Raw genomic sequence first — 19778 nt, 5'->3', positions numbered from 1 at the left:
CAGTCCTGACAATGCCAAAACAATTTAACCTTAGTCTCAAACTTCTTACCACATCCACAATCATAACTGCTCATACACTTCGTCTTCATTTTCAAATGCTTTTTCAAATCCGCTTCTTTCTTAAAAGTTCTCTTACATTCTTCGCACTCCATATATAGACTAACATATTTGCGCTGTTGCCCCCAACCACACTTGGAGTGGGTTGTTTCCGTAGGTGGATTTTTGACGCGGGTCTTACCCCGTGTTGAGATTGCGCTGGAACCCCCATTCCCTATACTACTATAAGTCAATCAATCAATGGAAAAATTAAAAATAACATTCTTTGTATAACGGTCTTGTTAAAGCCCCGTTTACACTAGCGATTTTTGCGGCGATTTTTTCTGCGATGTTTTTGCGATTTTGTCCATAATAAATAATGGTAAAGAATTTACTTGTAAATAAGTTTTCTCAGGATACCAAGATTTTCCTAGACGAATGTCTCTTCTGAAGGATGAGACAAAAGATTTCATATTTCCGAAAATTGCCACAAAAATCGCAGCAAAAATCGCCGCAAACGTCGCCAGTGAAAACGGGGCTTGACATTACTTTTAAGAGCCTTTATTTGTTACATTCAGATCAGATAATAGAAAACTGAACTTCCTCTGAGGGGAGGGGTGGGGTTATCCTGTACCTACCGCCTCTTGAAGTCGGAAATCCTGCATTTTGTTCTCAAAATAACACTAAATTGCATCATTGAATGTACTGTCTATTTGCATGCATGCGAAACAATGTATTTGCTTATGACAAAATTTTACTATGAACACTCGGTGATCATTTCCACAGCTAGTTCTGGGGGATGGGCGGTATCATACCCATTTCGATCAAAAAACCTTTTCGGTCGGAAATCTCAAATCTTAAATCTGAGACCGATTACTGAGCACACTGAAAATTGTGATAAATTTACAGCTGAACAACGTTAGTTTTCCTTTATTGATTGGAATATGAAGCACGGCCTTTGAGTCCGACATGTGATTTTTCGTAGCTGGAAAACATGCGTAATAGGTAAATTACGAACCTTATATGAAACGATTGAAGGCCTTTCACAACTTCAAGTCGCGTAAAATGAGCCAGCTCAACTAGAAACCGTGGACAGCTGTTTCCGAGCCCATCCCACACGGCTTACCGCCTCATCTCTCATAGCTAGAAAACAAAACAATATAAAAATAATACTCAGATCGCCCATTTCACATCTCAAAACTTAAAAAAGAACATGTGCATATTACGTCATATCTCAAGGGATTTTGAGTCACGGTTGCACGCTCTAGTACTGACCACCTATATCGATATAACGAGTATTTTGGATCACTACTTTGAAGTTGTCCCTTCTTAACGCCATTATTTCTGTAATTTGCAGTATTACGTATAAAAAGATTACCTGCCTTTAAGAGGGACTGTTCATTTTTTAACAGGGAGGGGTTGATGGGTGGGGGGGTCGGGGCTCGGGATTCGTTTGGTAACCAATAAAAGAAATCTCCACCTTTGCAGAAATGTTCCTTGTTCTCCATTATATTATTGTAAGAGTACTCTGGAAATATTTTTGCATCAAATACATTTTCTCCTCCCAATCCCCTCCCCCTCCCTATTGAGCCCGATTTTTTAAGCCCCCCCCCCCCCCCCCCCCACCAAATCCCAACTTCCTTCGAGAGGTGAGTCAGTGATAGCCTGGTGCCTTTGCCCGGAACTACTCACGTCTGCTGTTACTCGACTAAACACAAAACAACGAAAACTCTTCAATTTTTGACATGTTTTAACAAGAAAAACTCCCCTTAAACCCCCTAAAATCCATCATGCCGGACAGAATATCCACCGTAGACTTCTTACAGGAGACAAGAGACGATATGTCGTCTCCAACGACGTCGAATTTTCTGTCTTCAATGAACGCTTGTCGAAACACGGTGAATGAGGTGGAAGAGGTAAGTATGACAAAAAACCCTTCAAAAACTCCTACTTAATACTTTAGTTTAATCAATTAGATCATGGTTTAAGTCTTTAATGTTTGTGGGAAGACTTGAGGCGTGTTTGGAATTTGTTTTTGTTCTTGACCAGAATAAAAAGAGCAGTCGAGTCACACTAAACTTAAAATTCAAGCTGCCTTTGATAAATTCTCTTAGATTATTTCCTCTTTTTTTTAAACAAATAACCTTCATACGAGCTAGAATTATTATTTCCAGGTAGCTTAGATATTATAGAATCTTGGTTCGTTGTGCTGAAATGAGTACAAACCAAAATAATCATTAATCAAGCTTTTTATTTTGGTTTGCTTTGCTGGGTTTTCTCTCAAAAAATCGTATCTTCGAACTCGGAAATTCCTCCAGAAAAAAAAACTACATTAAATCTTATTTATATTGACTTGAATTAAAACTTTATTATATGTGAAAATGATTTAGTAATATGAAAGTGAATTATTGGAATGAAAGCTAAAAAATTTCGACTTCGAATGTGAACGATTTCTTTTTATTTTGGCTTCAGCTTGACAAAATATTATGTCCAAAAGTAGCTTTTCTTAGTTCCTAAAATATTCATTTGAAACGCTTTTGAAAAGATTATTTCCGATTGTACATTTATATATAGAATTTAAGGAATTTCCTTCTGGATTTCTCTTATCAAAACGATCTTTATATCTCAAAGTTCTGCACCTTAAATATCGAGTTATATACTCCATTGTGCCATAGGCAGGTATTTTGACACCTTCATTTATATACCTATTGAATATATGTCTTAATTCTTTAGATATTAACACAGTTATAATTATAATCAATTATAAATATTACAATCATAATACACCATTTTCGTTTTCCAAATTACTGTTGTGTTTCGTGATTACAGACTCATTTACACAGGGTTAGCCTCGTACCAGTGTCTAAATATTCACAAATACCGACGTTAAAGTAAAGAATGCACAACTTTAACAATACAAACACTTTGAAATTCCACAGACCTTGAATGGAACACATGAATATTCTAAACAAAATCGAGGCTAGCACGGAGCAACAGAGAACTTGAAACTGTCATTATACACACTATACCCTGTTCACTATAATTAACGCATGCATTATACATGAATATACCACATTGAGTAAAAGATGTGATATATATATAGATTACGGTGAAGACACTCAAATCATCAACACTTTGAATTTTTTGTCACTTTTTTAGAATAAGTGCGTATACTCTAAATCATCCCTTAAGTCAATCGATTAGAAATAAGATTTATTTTGACCACTTGATGTATTTAAACTCATTGCTTTATTTTAAGGAGTTTGAAACAGTAGAAAGTTGAAAAGAAGAACTTGTGTTCACAGTCCAAGTGGACGTCACTGTAAAGTTATTTCTTTTTACAAAACATACATGGAGTAGACTGACTAGCCTTGTGTTCATGCACGTGGAAACACAAATGCGTTTTCACACGTATGAGAGGCTAGTCAGTCCAGAACAATAGTTATTTAAAATGTTCACCATATTTTGATTTGGCGTATATCATTTCTGGTTCCAAACGTCGACATTTTAATATCAATTTATTACTAGAAATGATTTTTTTACTGTAACGGAAGTGATCCTAAATTATTTGAAAATTTAACCTGCCTGCTTTACTTCTTACCTTATCCTTCTTACCTTATCCTTTATTCTTATTATTTTTCGGCTTCAAAGGGGGGTCACTATTCACCCAATTCACCCCCTTGAATACATTGTAATAGGATGTTTGTATGACGACGTCATTTGACTTCTACAACAATGCTTCAAATTTTCTTTCTTATACAAATTTCTATTTCCTCGTGAGAATAGTAAGGCAATTGTTGCTAATTAACTGAACAACAGAAAGTGTGCAAGAGATTCTGGTAGTAGAGGTCAATGACACCATCTTGCAAACATCCTATTCTAAGACATTACCCTGATTGAAATCCAGGCAGCATTAAAGAACTAGATTTTGTGATTGTTTTCCAGAGCCTCGAAAGCGACAGGATGGTTTTATCAAAATTTAAAAAGTCAGTCAAAGCCTTGCATGGAGCAGGACTAGGTGAGATAAAAACTTATATCTTATATATTTTACAACCATCACTCCCCATATGAGGCTTTTCTGTTAGAGAGTGCATGCCATATATCTGTGAAAACATTTGTAAAAAATTTCACCAATTTGCACAAATTAGTAAGTGCAATAGACCTCAGTAGACCGTAGACCTACAAAACTATGCACTAATTTGTACCATTTTGTTAGTTAACTTTTTCATAGATATATCATATGCACTCTACCACTACATTCATGTTTTACAACATGCAACACTCAACCCACATGCTGATTTTTATGGATGGAGGAAAACCAGAGATACTGTATGTCTGACCATTGTACAGATATGTGACTTGAAGATGCCTTGGGAAGATTGGAGCATGCTGTACTTCTAGAACTCTAATACTCCATTTTACAGCTTCATTCAGTGACCACCAATAATTTGTTCCAAGCTGAGGTTGGAGTTGCGTTGAAATAGTTTTGCTATGCACGGAAACTGCATCTTAAAATTTGAACTATTATTCTTGGTCACTGAACAGAACATTGTGTGTTCAGGTGCAATATCAGTAGTTACAGCTGTAACCAATTTCAGAAAATCTTGGGCAAAAATGTGGGAAATTGTAACATTTCATTATGAGATGCGAAATTCTCAACCATTTTTTAAAACTAAGTTTGCACCATTCCTATCGATTCCTGTTGATAATTATAGGGCAGAAGTACCTGGCTTTATACTTAAGTTGTTAATATTCTCTTCCTGTAGGTCATATAAACAATCAAATAGCTGAGGCAGAGAACCTAGAAAAGCTTGGATCACAGGCCCTGTCCAGAGAGGCGGATACTGGAATAGGTAGGATTGTTGAACCTCTTTCGTTTGCTACAATGTCCAGTGTATACCTGTACATGTGCAGAGTAAAGAATATATAAGATAACAAATGAGAGTAGACATCTTTAGCTTTGTCGTTTGTTGTGCACATTTCAGACCATGTCATCATCATCATCATCATTTTTCCCCTTTTCGGAGTACTAGCATCCTTTGGGAGCTTCTGTCTGCAGCAGTTGCTGCAGCAGTCGCGTAAGGGCTGATTTGTCCATCATAGTTTTTCTAATTTGTGTGGAGTCCATTTGTAGAGTTCTTTCAAACTTATTCCATAAACTCCTTGGGACTTTCGTATCGAACAGCAGAAGTTGTGATGCAACTTTTGGGAGTTGATTCTTTCATGTTTATATATACAAACATGTCCGTCATAAAAGAATAATTCTCAAGGGAATATCATGATCTGATATAGTAATTTGCATACGAAGGTAAAGTGGTCTATTAATAGTAGTTCCACAGAGTGGCCCTTCTTCTAATGGATTGAATTGGAATTTAGAGGTTGATTTTTGTGGTGTGAGGAAAAACCAGAGAACCTGGAAAAACACTCAAAGCACAGGAGAGAACCAACAAACAACTCTACTCACATACTACACAGGAGAGAACCAACAAACAACTCTACTCACATACTACACAGGAGAGAACCAACAAACAACTCTACTCATATACTACACAGGAGAGAACCAACAAACAACTCTACTCACATACGACACAGGAGAGAACCAACAAACAACTCTACTCACATACTACACAGGAGAGAACCAACAAACAACTCTACTCACATACTACACAGGAGAGAACCAACAAACAACTCTACTCACATACTACACAGGAGAGAACCAACAAACAACTCTACTCACATATGACACTGAGTCTGAAAATCAAACCTGGGATGCTTGTTAAGAGGCGAACACTCTCACTGCTACAGTAGCTGTACTTCCAATAATTCATAGACAGAGGAGTTTGGACAATGTTTGTTATAAGCTGCTTCTACAAGGCAAATTTTCCTTGTATTGACAATGAGCCTGTACTATATTTCCTTCATCCTGAGCTACCCTTCCAGGGGGCTGAAAATGTAAAATTTACTAATCTGAAAGAATTTTCAATTTCAGTTTTTATGGGTGGGAAGGATGGCGTAGCTGCAAATAGAGTTTGTTGGAGTGTTGTTCTCTCCCTTGCCTTGAGCATTCTTATTTGGGTTCTCCTCTCAAACAGTTCTCCATTTTCGGGGGGGGGGGGGGGGGGGAGGTCAAAACTGGGAATGTTGGATATGTTGTTCCAAGAGAAAATGAACGAAGATAAGGAATCTCTGGTATTCATGCTTGTAACCATCATAGTTTGATGCTATTTTTTGAATCACATTTGTCATCCTTTGTTTTTCTGCTCTACACTGTTTGCCAAATGTTTTTTTGAAAAAAAAACACAAACATACTTATACCGTACCCCCAGCTAATTATTATTTTTCATAATTTCATTTTGATTTATTTTAACTTATTTTGTTTAGGCACAACATTTTTAAAGTTTTCAGTTATGTCTAAGGTAAGAAGTAGATTATTATTATATTGACTGGGAGTTACAGTATACTAGATTGGGACTGTGTTGGTGTGTTGAATACAACAAGTGAATAAGAATGACTAGTGGTTACTAGTTGGGACTGTGTTGGTGTGTTGAATACAGCAAGTGAATAAGAATGACTAGTGGTTACTAGTTGGGACTGTGTTGAATACAGCAAGTGAATAAGAATGACTAGTGGTTACTAGTTGGGACTGTGTTGAATACAGCAAGTGAATAAGAATGACTAGTGGTTACTAGTGGGGACTGTGTTGAATACAGCAAGTGAATAAGAATGACTAGTGGTTACTAGTGGGGACTGTGTTGAATACAGCAAGTGAATAAGAATGACTAGTGGTTACTAGTTGGGACTGTGTTGAATACAGCAAGTGAATAAGAATGACTAGTGGTTACTAGTTGTGACTGTGTTGGTGTGTTGAATACAACAAGTGAATAAGAATGACTAGTGGTTACTAGTTGGGACTGCGTTGGGGTGTTGAATACAACAAGTGAATAAGAATGACTAGTGGTTACTAGTGGGGACTGTGTTGAATACAACAAGTGAATAAGAATGACTAGTGGTTACTAGTTGGGACTGTGTTGGTGTGATGAATACAACAAGTGAATAAGAATGACTAGTGGTTACTAGTTGGGACTGTGTTGGTGTGTTGAATACAACAAGTGAATAAGAATGACTAGTGGTTACTAGTTGGGACCGTGTTGATGTGTTGAATACAACAAGTGAATAAGAATGACTAGTGGTTACTAGTTGGGACTGTGTTGGTGCGTTGAATACAACAAGTGAATAAGAATGACTAGTGGTTACTAGTTGGGACTGTGTTGGTGTGTTGAATACAACAAGTGAATAAGAATGACTAGTGGTTACTAGTTGGGACTGTGTTGGTGTGTTGAATACAACAAGTGAATAAGAATGAGAATAAGAATTGTTTTGTTACTGTACCTATTATATGATATTAGAAATATCAATTTTTCAAGATAACATTTTCCTGCAGTTCTAATATTTTTCATATTGCGTCAGTTACCTTTTCATTCTACAAAAAAAAATATTATAGAAAATTTAAAATATTTTACCTCATGGTTTTTAAGTTACTCTAAAAAAAATGACTCGTGCAACAGACTTTTCGTGACATTATCAAAATATAAATTCTTCAAGTTACACATATGTGCTGCTCACAGCATTGCATGACTAGGTGCTGAAAACTATAAAAAGCCGCAGCCTCAAGTTTCTTATTGGCTCATCATATGAAAAGTACAGTTTTATTTCCATCATGACTGTGTGTTTTAAGTAATATATACAGTATGAGTGGCCGTGTTGTATCAGATATACAACCACGAGGCGTAGCCAAGTGATTGTATATCTGATACAACACGGACTTGAGTACTGTAGATTGCTTATCAAATGTCTAGTTTAATTCCTTTGTGTTTCACTAAAATTTTCAAAATTAAAGTGAATTTGGCCAAAAATCCAAGTTAAAGTTTATGCAAATGAACACAGTTTTGTATCAGATTTACAACACTCTTCACGGTCGTGATTTCTGTTTTGTTTTGCTCATGAATTGTTCATGAGTTTGATAAATATGTTTATCAAATTCCAACCTTGATGTGTTTTTTTTGTAGGAATTATCTTCAATCATGAAGACATTGGTAAGTAGATTATCCCATGATTTACTAACCAACCTTTCCAAGATACAATGAACATCATGGCCCGGTTGTACGAAGCCTGGATAGCACTATCCGGCGGATAAATCCTTATCCAGTGGATAAGTCGATGCTGTTATCCAATAAATTTATCCACTGGATAAGAATTATCCGTTTGACAGCGCCGGCCAAGGTGAAAAATATCATTTACATGCCCTCGGCATGACTTGAACCTATATCTTTGGTATTCCTTATCTACACTGTAGTCCAATATGCTAACCGCTTGACAACAAGGACCAAAGGCTTTGTGCTACTCCTTAAACTCCTTGAAAACTCCTTGAATTTAATTCACGTTTTTAAGGGCACTTGAAAAGCTCTTGAATTTCACGATTTTAGCGAAACTCCTTGAATTTTTGCTTTGATCATTACTTGCATGGTTCTGAAATAGATCTTGTCAGAAAGATTGGAAAATCTGAAAGTCGGCCATGTACAACCACCGTGTAAATCCTTGGCATAGTTCATTTTTGGGTCCTTGTATACTCCTTGAATAGTCCTTGAATTTAAAGTCATTACCACAGCACGAACTCTGTTCTAAAATTCCATGATCCGCCCCTGATTTGGTGTTGATTATCATAATCATTATGGACAATCCTCAAAGTTCGTAAATTTTCCCATTGTGTTTAGTTCACAGATTATTACAATATGGTTCTTTTTCCGATGGATTCACTTCTAAAGGGAGACCTTAAGGAAGTAAAAGGGGTGAGTAAGCAGAAGAATGCTGTGGTTACATCAGACACCTATAATGCCTTGCAATTCAAGATGCCCGCTGTACAGTCAATGTAGACTTTTGCTGCATAATATAAATAATTTAACACGACAAAAGTTGTGTTTTCACGCTTTTAATTCTTAAAGCATCTAAAGCATCTGGCCAAACAAAAAATAAGTGTGTTTCCTGTTGCACGACCGACTCTAATTTTCTTGCTGATTTTTGCCGACCCTAATATTTTTTTCATTCCCAAATGCACCACAGGGTTCCCAGTAAGCTCATTTCCACTGTTGTATCAGTAAAAAAAATCCGACCTACCGACCCCAATTATATTTCTCATGCAACAGGAAACACGCTTATTTTTTGTTTGGCCTCACCATTACTGACTAGGTTGTGAAAAACCTGTTTGACAAAGCTGGCTCCTTCTGCCATTCACAGTTTATGTAATTCAATAAAAAACAAATTATTTATAAAATAGAACAAAGCTAATGAAGAATACAAATGTCATAACCACCATCTCGATTGAATTTAACGAAAGAAAAGTCCCTTTGAAGCTCAGTAATCACGTGCTGATTAATTCACTGAGAGCAAATGAATGAACATCTTGATTCCCATGGGTGAAATATACTGGTGAGCGAACAAACTTTCTACAACCTGTTTAGAGAGATTGTAATAAAACTGCATTTTGTAACACACTGGTTACACATTTTTCATTCGGTTCTTTACAAGTAGCTAAAAAAAATCACTAATTTAAAATAAATATAAAAATTTTGCTCTCCAGTACAGACACGTTATGAATGCATTTGTTATATCAACCATGATGGCTGCCATGTCTTTTGTTATTTTACTCCCTTGGCAATGGTTGAAAACCAGCAATAGGTTTGACATACATGCAGAAGGACCAGGCCCGTCCATTCTACTTAGCACAGGAAACCCAATACTCCATTACATTCAGAACAATTTTCATGTTTTATTCGTTTTCAGGAACTTAGAAAACCACTTGAAAGAGCATTAAAAGATTATGAAGCTAAAAGGTATGCCTCATATGATAACAGTGGATACCTGTACAATTTTTTAACCTTTGAAAAATTTAACAGCACTATTTCATTAATTCTCTACTTTCACATCCCCATAATCCTTTGCGTCTTTGGGGGGTAACCAGAGGGTAAAAACCCACTTATTTTGCTGAAGGCTGATCAGACAATGTTGAAAATACCTTGTTTGGTATCCAAAGATAAAATGAAGAAGTAAAAAAACAGAAAATGATAGAAGCTTGAAGACGTTTAAGGTAAATTAAAAATTTTTTTCGTAAGTCAATATATTTTCTGTAAGACCAAAACTCTTCATGATCTGAACACGCAAAAATAACTTGGAATAAACTAATAATCAGTATTGTACAGATAAAAGCAGGTATAGTATAAATTCAATAAGAAACCTTTCAATTTGGGACAGTTTTTTGATTGGTTACCCCCCAAAGACGCAAGGCATTATGGGGATGTGAAAGTAGAGAATAGACCTCCTCTGAATATACAATGAGAATACAATGTAAGATTCTTTGTTTGAATTGTATCCATATTCATGTGTCTTCTCATGTGCAACCGAGTGCAAACCTTAAACAAAGAAATGATACTCTAGGGAATGACACGTGGTCTGAAATAGGAAAACATTACGTCAGAGCCAAAGAGGTCTATTTTATATTAAAATGTACATCTTTCAACCTGAGGGATGCAGATGAGCAAAAAACGCATGCCCAGCATCCATCATCTGTATTGTCAAATTATCTAGATTGTATATCTGTGAAAAACAACAACAACAACGAAAAAAAAAATGGGAATGGGATTGTTAAGCAAAACATAGGCTAGGACTATGGGATTTGGCTAAAATGAGGGCTTTGCATCATCATGTGATGGCAGTCATGAAAGGAGGCTGGTCTAATCTGATTTACATGAGAAAGAATTCAGTTTCCCAGGTGAGAAAGACTCTATTGTTATGCCTCCTGTCATGGCTGCCATCATGTGATGGTGCAAAGCCTCCATAGTACTTATTTTAATGAGGTTAAATGAAATTTAGGCAATGTTAGACTAAATCTGAGTAGCAGCAAAAAATAGTCTATGATAGCTGCTTTTTCCATTTGTTTTCTGCCGCTGGCCACCTATATACGTTAATATACATTACTAATAATGTATGATGAGTTTAATGGATATATGGCATGCACTCTAGCTACCACCATAATAATAATAATAATAATAATATAATAACAATAATAATATAATATTCATCAATCTCTGCAACAACATAATGTGAAAATGAAGAATTTTTGTTAGTCAAGACTGTAGACTTGCTTTAGACTTTATAATTGAGTAATCAATATTTCTTTGCCAGCTTAAAAATAGAAAAGGAGAAGAAAAAACTGGCACAAGAAGCTGGTTTGATGAGAACTGAAGTAACAGGCAGTGAGGTGAGTAAAATCTTTGTTTTAAGGATGACTCGTTATAATTTATTAATGTCCCAATCATGGCACGAGTGCTTTGAAAATGGACTACTTGTGGTGACCATCTTGAATTGCAAGGCATTATGGATCACTTGGGGATAGTTTAGCATAGTTATTATGTGTTTTTTTTTGGCTTCTGATTTTGAAAACAAATTTCAAACCCTGCAGTGAATCACTTATACTGTATAATAAGTTACAGGTACAATTTACAAATGACCGCACATCTTACCCAGATGATTCCATTAAACATATTTATGGACCGTGGAGACGTAGCTGTCCCAATTTTTTCTTTTTCCCATACTAGTCTCTTATATTTTCCAATCTTAGTCCCCCTCCCCCCACTTTTTAGGTTTGTTTGCGATCCTTGACATTTATCCTGAGTTTAAACTATTTGCTTTATCAGTTCTTTGTTCTTACTGTAATGAGCACAATATTGACATTCTAAATTGTTTATTTCATAGATGGCAGAAGAAACAGAAAAAGAACGAAGAAACTTCCAGCTTCAAATGTGTGAAGTAAGTTTATTTCAGGGTTCGTGCTACTCCTTGAAATCCTTGAAAAGTCCTTGAATTGAAAACACGTTTTCAAGGGCGCTTGAAAAGCTCTTGAAAATAGGGAAAAATGCCAAAACTCCTGGAATACTCCTTGAATTTAATGCAAACTTAATGCTATTTCTAACTTTCCTTTGAAATAAATAAGGATTAAAATTGATTGAAGAGTTTTCGTATATTTCGTAAATAGCCTAGCTGAATATCTGAGTACTTCTGGTAAGAATGCGTATATTAAAGATCTATTTGTCTAAGCTAGTGGCCCCGGCTGAATTAGCTGCACTGTAACATTGAATCAATGTTAAAACCATGTTCTAATACAAAAAACTTTGTCCTTGAAAATTGAACTTTTGTGCTTGAAAAGTGCTTAAAAAAGTTCTTGAATTTTGTAACGAAAATGTAGCACGAACCCTGTTATTTATTTAATTAAGTAAGTTTATGTCATTGCTATGTCCCACAAGTTAGAATGTTTCAAAATTTAAAACTCTGATGCAGGAAATAATTTCATTTTTTATTTTGTGCTTCACCCCCATGCTTGACTGCCTGGATCTAATTCTTGTTCTTTACTTTCTTTAGTATTTAATTAAAGTCAATGAAATCAAGGCAAAGAAAAGTGTAGAACTGGCCACCCATCTTGTGGACTACTACCATGCTCAAATAAGGTAAGTCCTTTTTTCAGTAAACACTGTCATGGACCACACAAATTCTGGCTTTCCATGCCTTCAATTGTTCGTGCAAGAAGGTATCGTGAAAATCACTGTTCCGAATAGTCTCCTTCACAGTTCCCTGCACCATCTTGAAAGGTAACCATACCTTTGCATGAAAGCAAGACGAACGGTGTGCTTGCAATGATAGAGACATGTGAATAATTATTCGAGGTGTTTTAAAAAGGTCTCTATCATTGCAAGCTCACTGTTCATCTTGCTTTGATGCAAAGGCATGGTTGCCTTTGGAGATGGCGCAGGGAACTGTGAAGGGGACTATTGTCCAGTGTAACATCAGCTTAATTTATTATCCTTCTCTGCAGGCATCTCTTTGGCTCCTTTTGCTCCTTGGGCTTCCTGTGGTGAGGACATAAAGTCGTCCCCACTACTACTCCTCTCTCATTTCTCATTCCTAGTTCTTCTCTGCTATAAGATTTAACGCAGGGATCCCAAAAGAGAATATTGATGGTTTTCAACCATTCCCAAGAGAATTAAATAACAAAAGACACGGCGGCCATGTTGGAGGATATAACAAAAGAATTCATTGACAATTCTTTTGTTAAGTTCCTCCAACATGGCCGCCGTGAAAACCATCAATATATGGGGTAGCCAGTGGAGGAGGCTAAGCTTAAATATTGTGTCAAATGTTGGGACCATTTGGTCTTTAATTAATAAGATCTCAATATTCTCAGGTATTTTCAAGAGAGTTTGGATGTGTTAGATAGTCTGAAGGGATACGTTGAAGAATTGATGCATGAATTACATCAGGTAAGAATAGCATTTTAACACAATGATGTATTTAGCTTGGCTTTAATATGTTTTCATTGGAGGTGTTGCTTGTTTTAGCTCTCTCTTGCAAAAGCACTTTTCTAAGGACTATGGCACGCCCTAAACGTGTTTGTGTTTGTGGTTTGGGCGGGGGGGGGGGGGGGGGGGGTAGATAGATCAAGTTAGAATTTAGGGACCATTTTTTAAGGGAATATGAGGGATTTTGTGAGTTATATGTAAAAAAGGTGTGACCCCTTGGACCCAACATGAATTTTTTTTTATGTGGTCCCCTAACAAGACAATAATCTTTTATATAAGTTTTCTATTTAGCTAATTATTTTTGGGGTGGTCCCTCTTAAATGTCATCTTTTTCATTTATTTTTTATTTTTTATTTTTTTATATTTGGCACCCTAAACCCTAAATCCCTTCAGCCCACCCTCCCCCACCCCACCCCCATCCTTCATGCGCCCCAAAAATGAAAAAAATGAACTGTCTCCTCCTCTGGTGAGGAAACGCTGGGGAACTTGGATGAGAAACCTGTAAAGCATAAAAGCAGCAATAAATAAACTCTACTCACACATGATGCTGAGTCCTGGATTCCAACCCTGTTCACATTTATTGGCGAAAGGCAGCACATTAGCAGCACACCAAATAAATAGCTTTATTCATTAATTTCTTTCCTTTTTGCCATATCCTGTTAAAGCTGCGCTCAAAACAAGACGAAGACAAGAAAGAACTGATCAACATGAAAAATGAACTCAAGGCGCTGTTACAATCTGAGAAAGAGGTATGCCGAGAAAATCTGAGAATAGATGCTTTGCACTTTTTCCTTATTTAGGGTCAAAACTAAAATTATTCCCTTCTCTTGTGGATTGAAATATTTTTTGATCTTATTATTTTTCATTGTCTTGACCCCAAGGTAGAGCGTTAGTACAATGTGTCTAGTAAATGGAGGTTATTACACAGCTAGTTGTGTATTACATTTATGATTGAAAGTGGTTAAAACACAGCTTCACGAGTAAAATTATCTGTTGGTAATAGACAATAATTAGCAGTGTAATACATTGTTTATCGTACGACATTTCATCATGCTGACATCACCAAAAACCTGTTCAAAACTGGTTGACAGGCTGTGTATTATTGCTCTGTAATTGCACTAAAAAAATAGTGTAATACATAGGAAATTGAGTTTGTCGTATAATAAGACATCATATCTTATATAACACTAAACTAATGTGGAGGGACAATAGCTTTTATCAAGGGTTGGAGAAAAATTTGAGAACTAAGAGAAAAACCCTTCAATCAAGAGAGAGACCCAACAAACTCTACACACGTGATACAGAGTACAGGAATCAAACCTGAGACCCCAGAGGTGAGATTTTACTATGAAAAACAAAACAAAAAAATTAAGATAAAGGATAGCTGCTTTTTTGGATCCATTTTCGAATGGTGTTTGTATTGTTGAGGTTGTGCATTCTTTACTTTACTTTTTGTGAATATTAATTGCCCTATTTCACTATGACGTCACTGCTTGTTTTATGGGGGATAGAATCGTCAAATCCAATAGAAAATTCAACAAAATTTTCTCCTAGTGAAACAGTTTAATCTAAAATGGCCTGGTTTTCAGATATAATATGTGTTAATATGTACTAAAAAATATTCTGAGTGTTTGCTGTCTATTCTACTTCTCTTCGTGGATTGATACGGGTTTTAGAACAATTTTCGGTGAATTTGCGTTGATTTGACCCCCTACGACGACCATGATCCTTTGCGTTTAAACAATAGATTGTTTTGATGTGACGTCATAGTGAAATAGGGCAATTGGACAATAAAATAAGGCTAACCCCGTATAAATGTGATCTAGCTGTAATCAAGGAACACATTGGTAATTTGGAACTCCAAAACGGTCTCTTTAAGAATCTTTAAAACAAAACAAAGAAATAATATTCAAGGGAATGACATGTGGGACCACCCTGACTAAGTGAGTCTATTGATTGTCTCCTAGTCAACTCAAGTTAAAGGTGGCTACAGTCTACATGGTACTCAAGGACATAAAATACATGGTACACAAAGAGCAGGGTTCTTATCGAAAAGAAGTGAAGGGTAGGTCAACTAGAACAAGGGGGGAGGGGTGGGTACAGTCTACATGGTACTCAAGGACATAAAATACGTGGCACACAAAGAGCAGGGTTCTTATCAAAAAGAAGTAAAGGGTAGGTCAACTAGAACAAGGGGGGTGGAGTGGGTACAGTCTACATGGTACTCAAGGACATAAAACATATGGTACACAAAGAGCAGGGTTCTTATCGAAAAGAAATGAAGGGTAGGTCAGCTAGAACAAGGGGGGAGGGGTGGTGGGTACAAAAAGAAGTGAAGGGTAGGTCAACTAGAACAAGGGGGGAGGGGTGGGTACAATAGATCAATTAATAAATATAACAAAAGACTGGCATAAATTATATTACTCTCACTGGAGATTTTATTGATCTAAATTTTTGTAATTTTTTTTTATAAAGTGAGATTTTACACCTTAAATACTCGTTATAAGATAAATAGATAGATAGTTTTATTGACTAAAAACATAGCAGCCATAGGCTGAAGTACGTCTAGTTTACAAATGCTAATATATATATATACACCTACTTGCAAGAACGTTGTCATACGAAAATAGAACATTAGTGATTTAGTGGGATAGGAATTACATTAAAAAACAAAAGAAGATCACTGAAGCTGAACTTTTTCTTTTGTCTTTAAATCTATTCCTTTGTCTTTAAATCTATTCCTTTCTCGCTAAATTACTGTTCTAATATCGTATGACAACGTTTTTGCAAGTAGGTGTACACACAAATACAATATGAAAACAATAAAGACTATATGTAAAGTTTCATGCAAAAAAAAAAAAAAAAAAAAAAAGCCCCGGCTTTGCTTTAGGTAATCTCACATAAAAACATTGTCTTTTGATATGCTTTTATATTATTTTTATATTATTCTTTTATATTATTTTATTAATAAGATCTTTCGTTTTTGTTTCAAATTCAAAGACTTCGTAAAATGTGGCAAAAGAGATATTGTACTGTTAAAAATGGACAGTTCACACTGGCTCACTCAACGGTGAGTATACATGTGTGCTTGTCATCTAAAAATCTATGAAACTAAGGCCTAGGGCAAACGTCGAACTTACCATGCACCGAACTTAATTACATCAAAGAATGCCGCCTCATTATCACCTGATATCTATTGTTTTAAATGAGTTTGGTGCATGCAAAGTTCGACGTTTTCCCTAGGCCTAAGACCAGCAAGGATTATGGGTAGATACATTTTACATGTTTCAACAGCTAGATAACTGTTGATGGACTCAGTTATGTTGGAAATGGAAGAAAAAATGTAAAAGAATGCAAAAGTAAAAAAAGGGAAAGTGAGAAAAACGAAGTTAACTAGAACAAAGTAGATGTATGCATGCCATATTGTTAAAGTATATTTCTCTTTTTCTTGTTGGTTATTGCAGACGAGTGAACCAACACAGACACTAAACCTTCTTGTTTGTCAAGTCAAGGTTAGTATCAAATCATTACGCTCTGAATCTTCATTTTAAGGTGCCTTACTTATTTATGATAATAATAAATAATATGTATATATATTTTATATAGCATCAATATCGCATAGCTTCAACAACGCTTTACAGTGTTCATTAGTAACTAATATTGAATTCAATGTACAAGACAGCAGGACTGAAAATAGCACTCGTAATCACCTATCACCTATCTATTAACGGCGAGACAATAAATATACTGTGAAAAAGGGAAAAAAGTTCCAATGTAAAAAAAAAGGCTTTATATGAATGTCAAGGCAAACAAAGTAAGAGAACATGGTGCCAGTGCTTTTCTTTGCATTTCTATCCAAATTGACCATCTACTTTAATCACCTAAAATCATCAAAAATATTTTGTTGTTTTTGCTACTTGGATAGTTATTATTTAAGTGAATATTGTAATTTAATAGGATAAATTAGTAAAGTTGTTGTTGTTGTTGCTTCGTGAAGCATATTTTTGTCGGAACAAATTTCCGAGCTCCAGTAGCTCAGGTTAAAGCGTCTGACTAACGCAAACAGATGGCCTAGGGTTACATTCCCGTCTTTTCCGCGAAAAATATGCTTGGAGAAATACAAATCGCATCATTCTTTAAGAATAATTATTAAAAGTGTTAAGAAATCTTCTTTTTGGATGGATGTGTAGGAAGAAGTGGAAGGAAAGAGACGAACGTTTTCACTAGTATCTCGTAAGTATGAAGCATTGCTTTATTGGAAAAAAAAAATGAGATTGTTTTGTTGAGCTTGTTCATGTCTTTGTTACTTATGTACTTTTTCACTAGTATCTCGTAAGTATGAAGCATTGATTTATTTGAATAATGATTGTTTTGTTGAGCTTGTTCATGTCTTTGTTGCTAATGCTGCATTTTATTATGTTTCATTTTCTTTCTTCTTCTCCCTCAACTTCCTCTCCCTCTTTCTTCCTCCCCCTTCTCGTTCTTGTTCTTGTTTTTGTTTTTGCTTTCCTTCTCCTTCTTGTCCTCGTCCTGCTGGTCATCCTCCTCCTCCTCCTGCTCGTCCTCATCCTCTTCCTCTTCCTCCTCCTCTTCCTCCTCCTATACCTCCTCCCCAACTTCCTTCTCCTCCTCCTGCTCGTCCTCATCCTCTTCCTCCTACTCTTCCTCCTCCTCCACTTCCTTCTCCTCCTCCAGCTCGTTCTCCTCCTCATCGTTCTCCTCCTTATCGCCCTCCTCCTCCTCCTCGTTTTCGTCCTCACTCTCGTTCTTCTCATTCACGCAACGCTCCACGTGAGGATCGTAGCATTGCGTGACGATCTCCAAGATGTCTGTGTATGATTCAAAGTAATGTCACGCAGTTAATACATTATCCTTGTTCTTGTTGCAGATAATCGAACATTCTTATTCCAAGCAGAAGATGATGCCGACTTAAATGCGTAAGTGTACAGTCACGTATGTTTGTCGTTTCTCACTGGGCTTTTGCCATCTTCCAACATTCTGTATTTTGTCACAGTTTTTCTGTCATCATTCGTATTTTGACCATTTTAAAATGATTTGAAACAACACACATTGATTCAAACTTAAATAGATGCTTTGCACCATCACGTGATGGCAGCCATGACAGGAGGCACAACAATAGTCTTTTTCTCCTGGGAAACTGAATTCTTTGTCATGTAAATCAGATTAGACCAGATTCAATTGTTCCTGCCTTCTGTCAGGGCTGCCATCACGTGATGGTACAAAGCAAGAGAATATTAAGTACATAGAGGATATTTCATTGCCGCGCGGAGATACGAAATTTATCTTCGAGTGTTGAAAAGAACTCTCACGAGTAAGCGCAGCGAACGAGTGAGAGATTTTCAACACGACAATTTCGTATCTCCGCGCGCCCATGTAATATTCTGTTTATGCTTATTCTGTTTGAAATATCTTTACTATTTTTCTGTTGAAGGTGGGTGTCTGTCATCAGTAATAGTAGGAAAGAAGCCCTAGAGAAAGCCTTTGGAGACAATGATAGTGAGGTAAGAGTCAGGAGCTGTCAGATGTACTATATATTACAGTACTTGCCTCACTTAGACATTCAGGGCATGGCTAACTCACAGATCAAACCCATCAAACACGCTCTGGGCTGATCTAAGTCAGGGCACGGTAACTCACAGATTGAACCCTAAAAGAACCTCTGGGCTGATCTAAGTCAGGGCATGGCTAACTCACAGATTGAACCCTGAAACAACCTCTGGGCTGATTTAAGTCAGGGCACTGCTAACTTGGCTCATGATTTTACTAAAAATATATATTCGTTTGCAGTCACAGGATAGTTCATCATCAATAGTACATAATATCAAAGAGGTAAGTAGAGAATAGTTAACATTTTGGTATCAGTATACTTATAGAATACCCCGCAAATCATATGCGCATACTTAATGAGAATGACTTCTATTGTTGTATGCGTCGTTCTACAAATAGTTCCCACAACTGCATATGGTTTGCACATCATTTCCACAAAATATCCTTTAAACATTTCAAAAAGGCCCCCTCATTTTACCGCCATTTGCATTGCTACGCGGCGACCCCAGACAAAAATCACGACGTGCACTTTGCAATAGAATGCCGTCAATCAAACACGTTGACGCGTTTGGATCGGCCCGGATAGGTCCGGTGAGTGTGGCTCATAATACTTGTAAACAATCGACAAGCTTTGGCGCCTTTTGAATCACACACTCGTGTAAAATGGCGTCAACGTGTTTGATTGACGGCAGTCTATTGCAAAGTGCACGTCTCGATTTTTGTCTGGGGTGGCCGCGTAGCAATGCAAATAGCGGTAAAGACCACCTCGTT

At 36.5% G+C, this 19778-nt stretch overlaps 1 protein-coding gene across 2 annotated transcripts in view; it reads left to right on the top strand.

Moving 5' to 3' along the window:
- Positions 1 to 1719: 1719 nt before the first annotated feature.
- Positions 1720 to 19778, top strand: part of LOC116306489 (arf-GAP with SH3 domain, ANK repeat and PH domain-containing protein 2) — a 34405-nt gene continuing 16346 nt past the window's right edge. For both annotated transcript variants that reach the window (XM_089029275.1, XM_089029274.1), the window contains exons 1-19: positions 1720 to 1952; positions 3982 to 4054; positions 4803 to 4889; positions 6418 to 6452; positions 8103 to 8129; positions 8808 to 8882; positions 9874 to 9923; positions 11272 to 11347; positions 11842 to 11895; positions 12505 to 12590; positions 13325 to 13400; positions 14105 to 14188; positions 15407 to 15504; positions 16440 to 16509; positions 16904 to 16951; positions 17630 to 17672; positions 18328 to 18376; positions 18892 to 18961; positions 19248 to 19289. In XM_089029275.1, the coding sequence (XP_088885401.1) occupies positions 1827 to 1952; positions 3982 to 4054; positions 4803 to 4889; positions 6418 to 6452; positions 8103 to 8129; positions 8808 to 8882; positions 9874 to 9923; positions 11272 to 11347; positions 11842 to 11895; positions 12505 to 12590; positions 13325 to 13400; positions 14105 to 14188; positions 15407 to 15504; positions 16440 to 16509; positions 16904 to 16951; positions 17630 to 17672; positions 18328 to 18376; positions 18892 to 18961; positions 19248 to 19289 (1269 nt within the window). In that variant the 5' untranslated portion in view covers positions 1720 to 1826. The remainder of the gene's footprint in view (positions 1953 to 3981; positions 4055 to 4802; positions 4890 to 6417; positions 6453 to 8102; positions 8130 to 8807; positions 8883 to 9873; positions 9924 to 11271; positions 11348 to 11841; positions 11896 to 12504; positions 12591 to 13324; positions 13401 to 14104; positions 14189 to 15406; positions 15505 to 16439; positions 16510 to 16903; positions 16952 to 17629; positions 17673 to 18327; positions 18377 to 18891; positions 18962 to 19247; positions 19290 to 19778) is intronic.

Source organism: Actinia tenebrosa, unplaced genomic scaffold, assembly GCF_029948245.1.
Source record: "Actinia tenebrosa isolate PJP-AT-01 unplaced genomic scaffold, QUT_ActTen_1.0 PGA_scaffold13__45_contigs__length_12533684, whole genome shotgun sequence".
In the NCBI taxonomy this organism is placed as follows: domain Eukaryota; kingdom Metazoa; phylum Cnidaria; class Anthozoa; order Actiniaria; family Actiniidae; genus Actinia; species Actinia tenebrosa.
The sequence above is the reverse complement of the archived record's forward strand: the minus strand, read 5'-3'. Positions and strand labels throughout refer to the sequence as shown.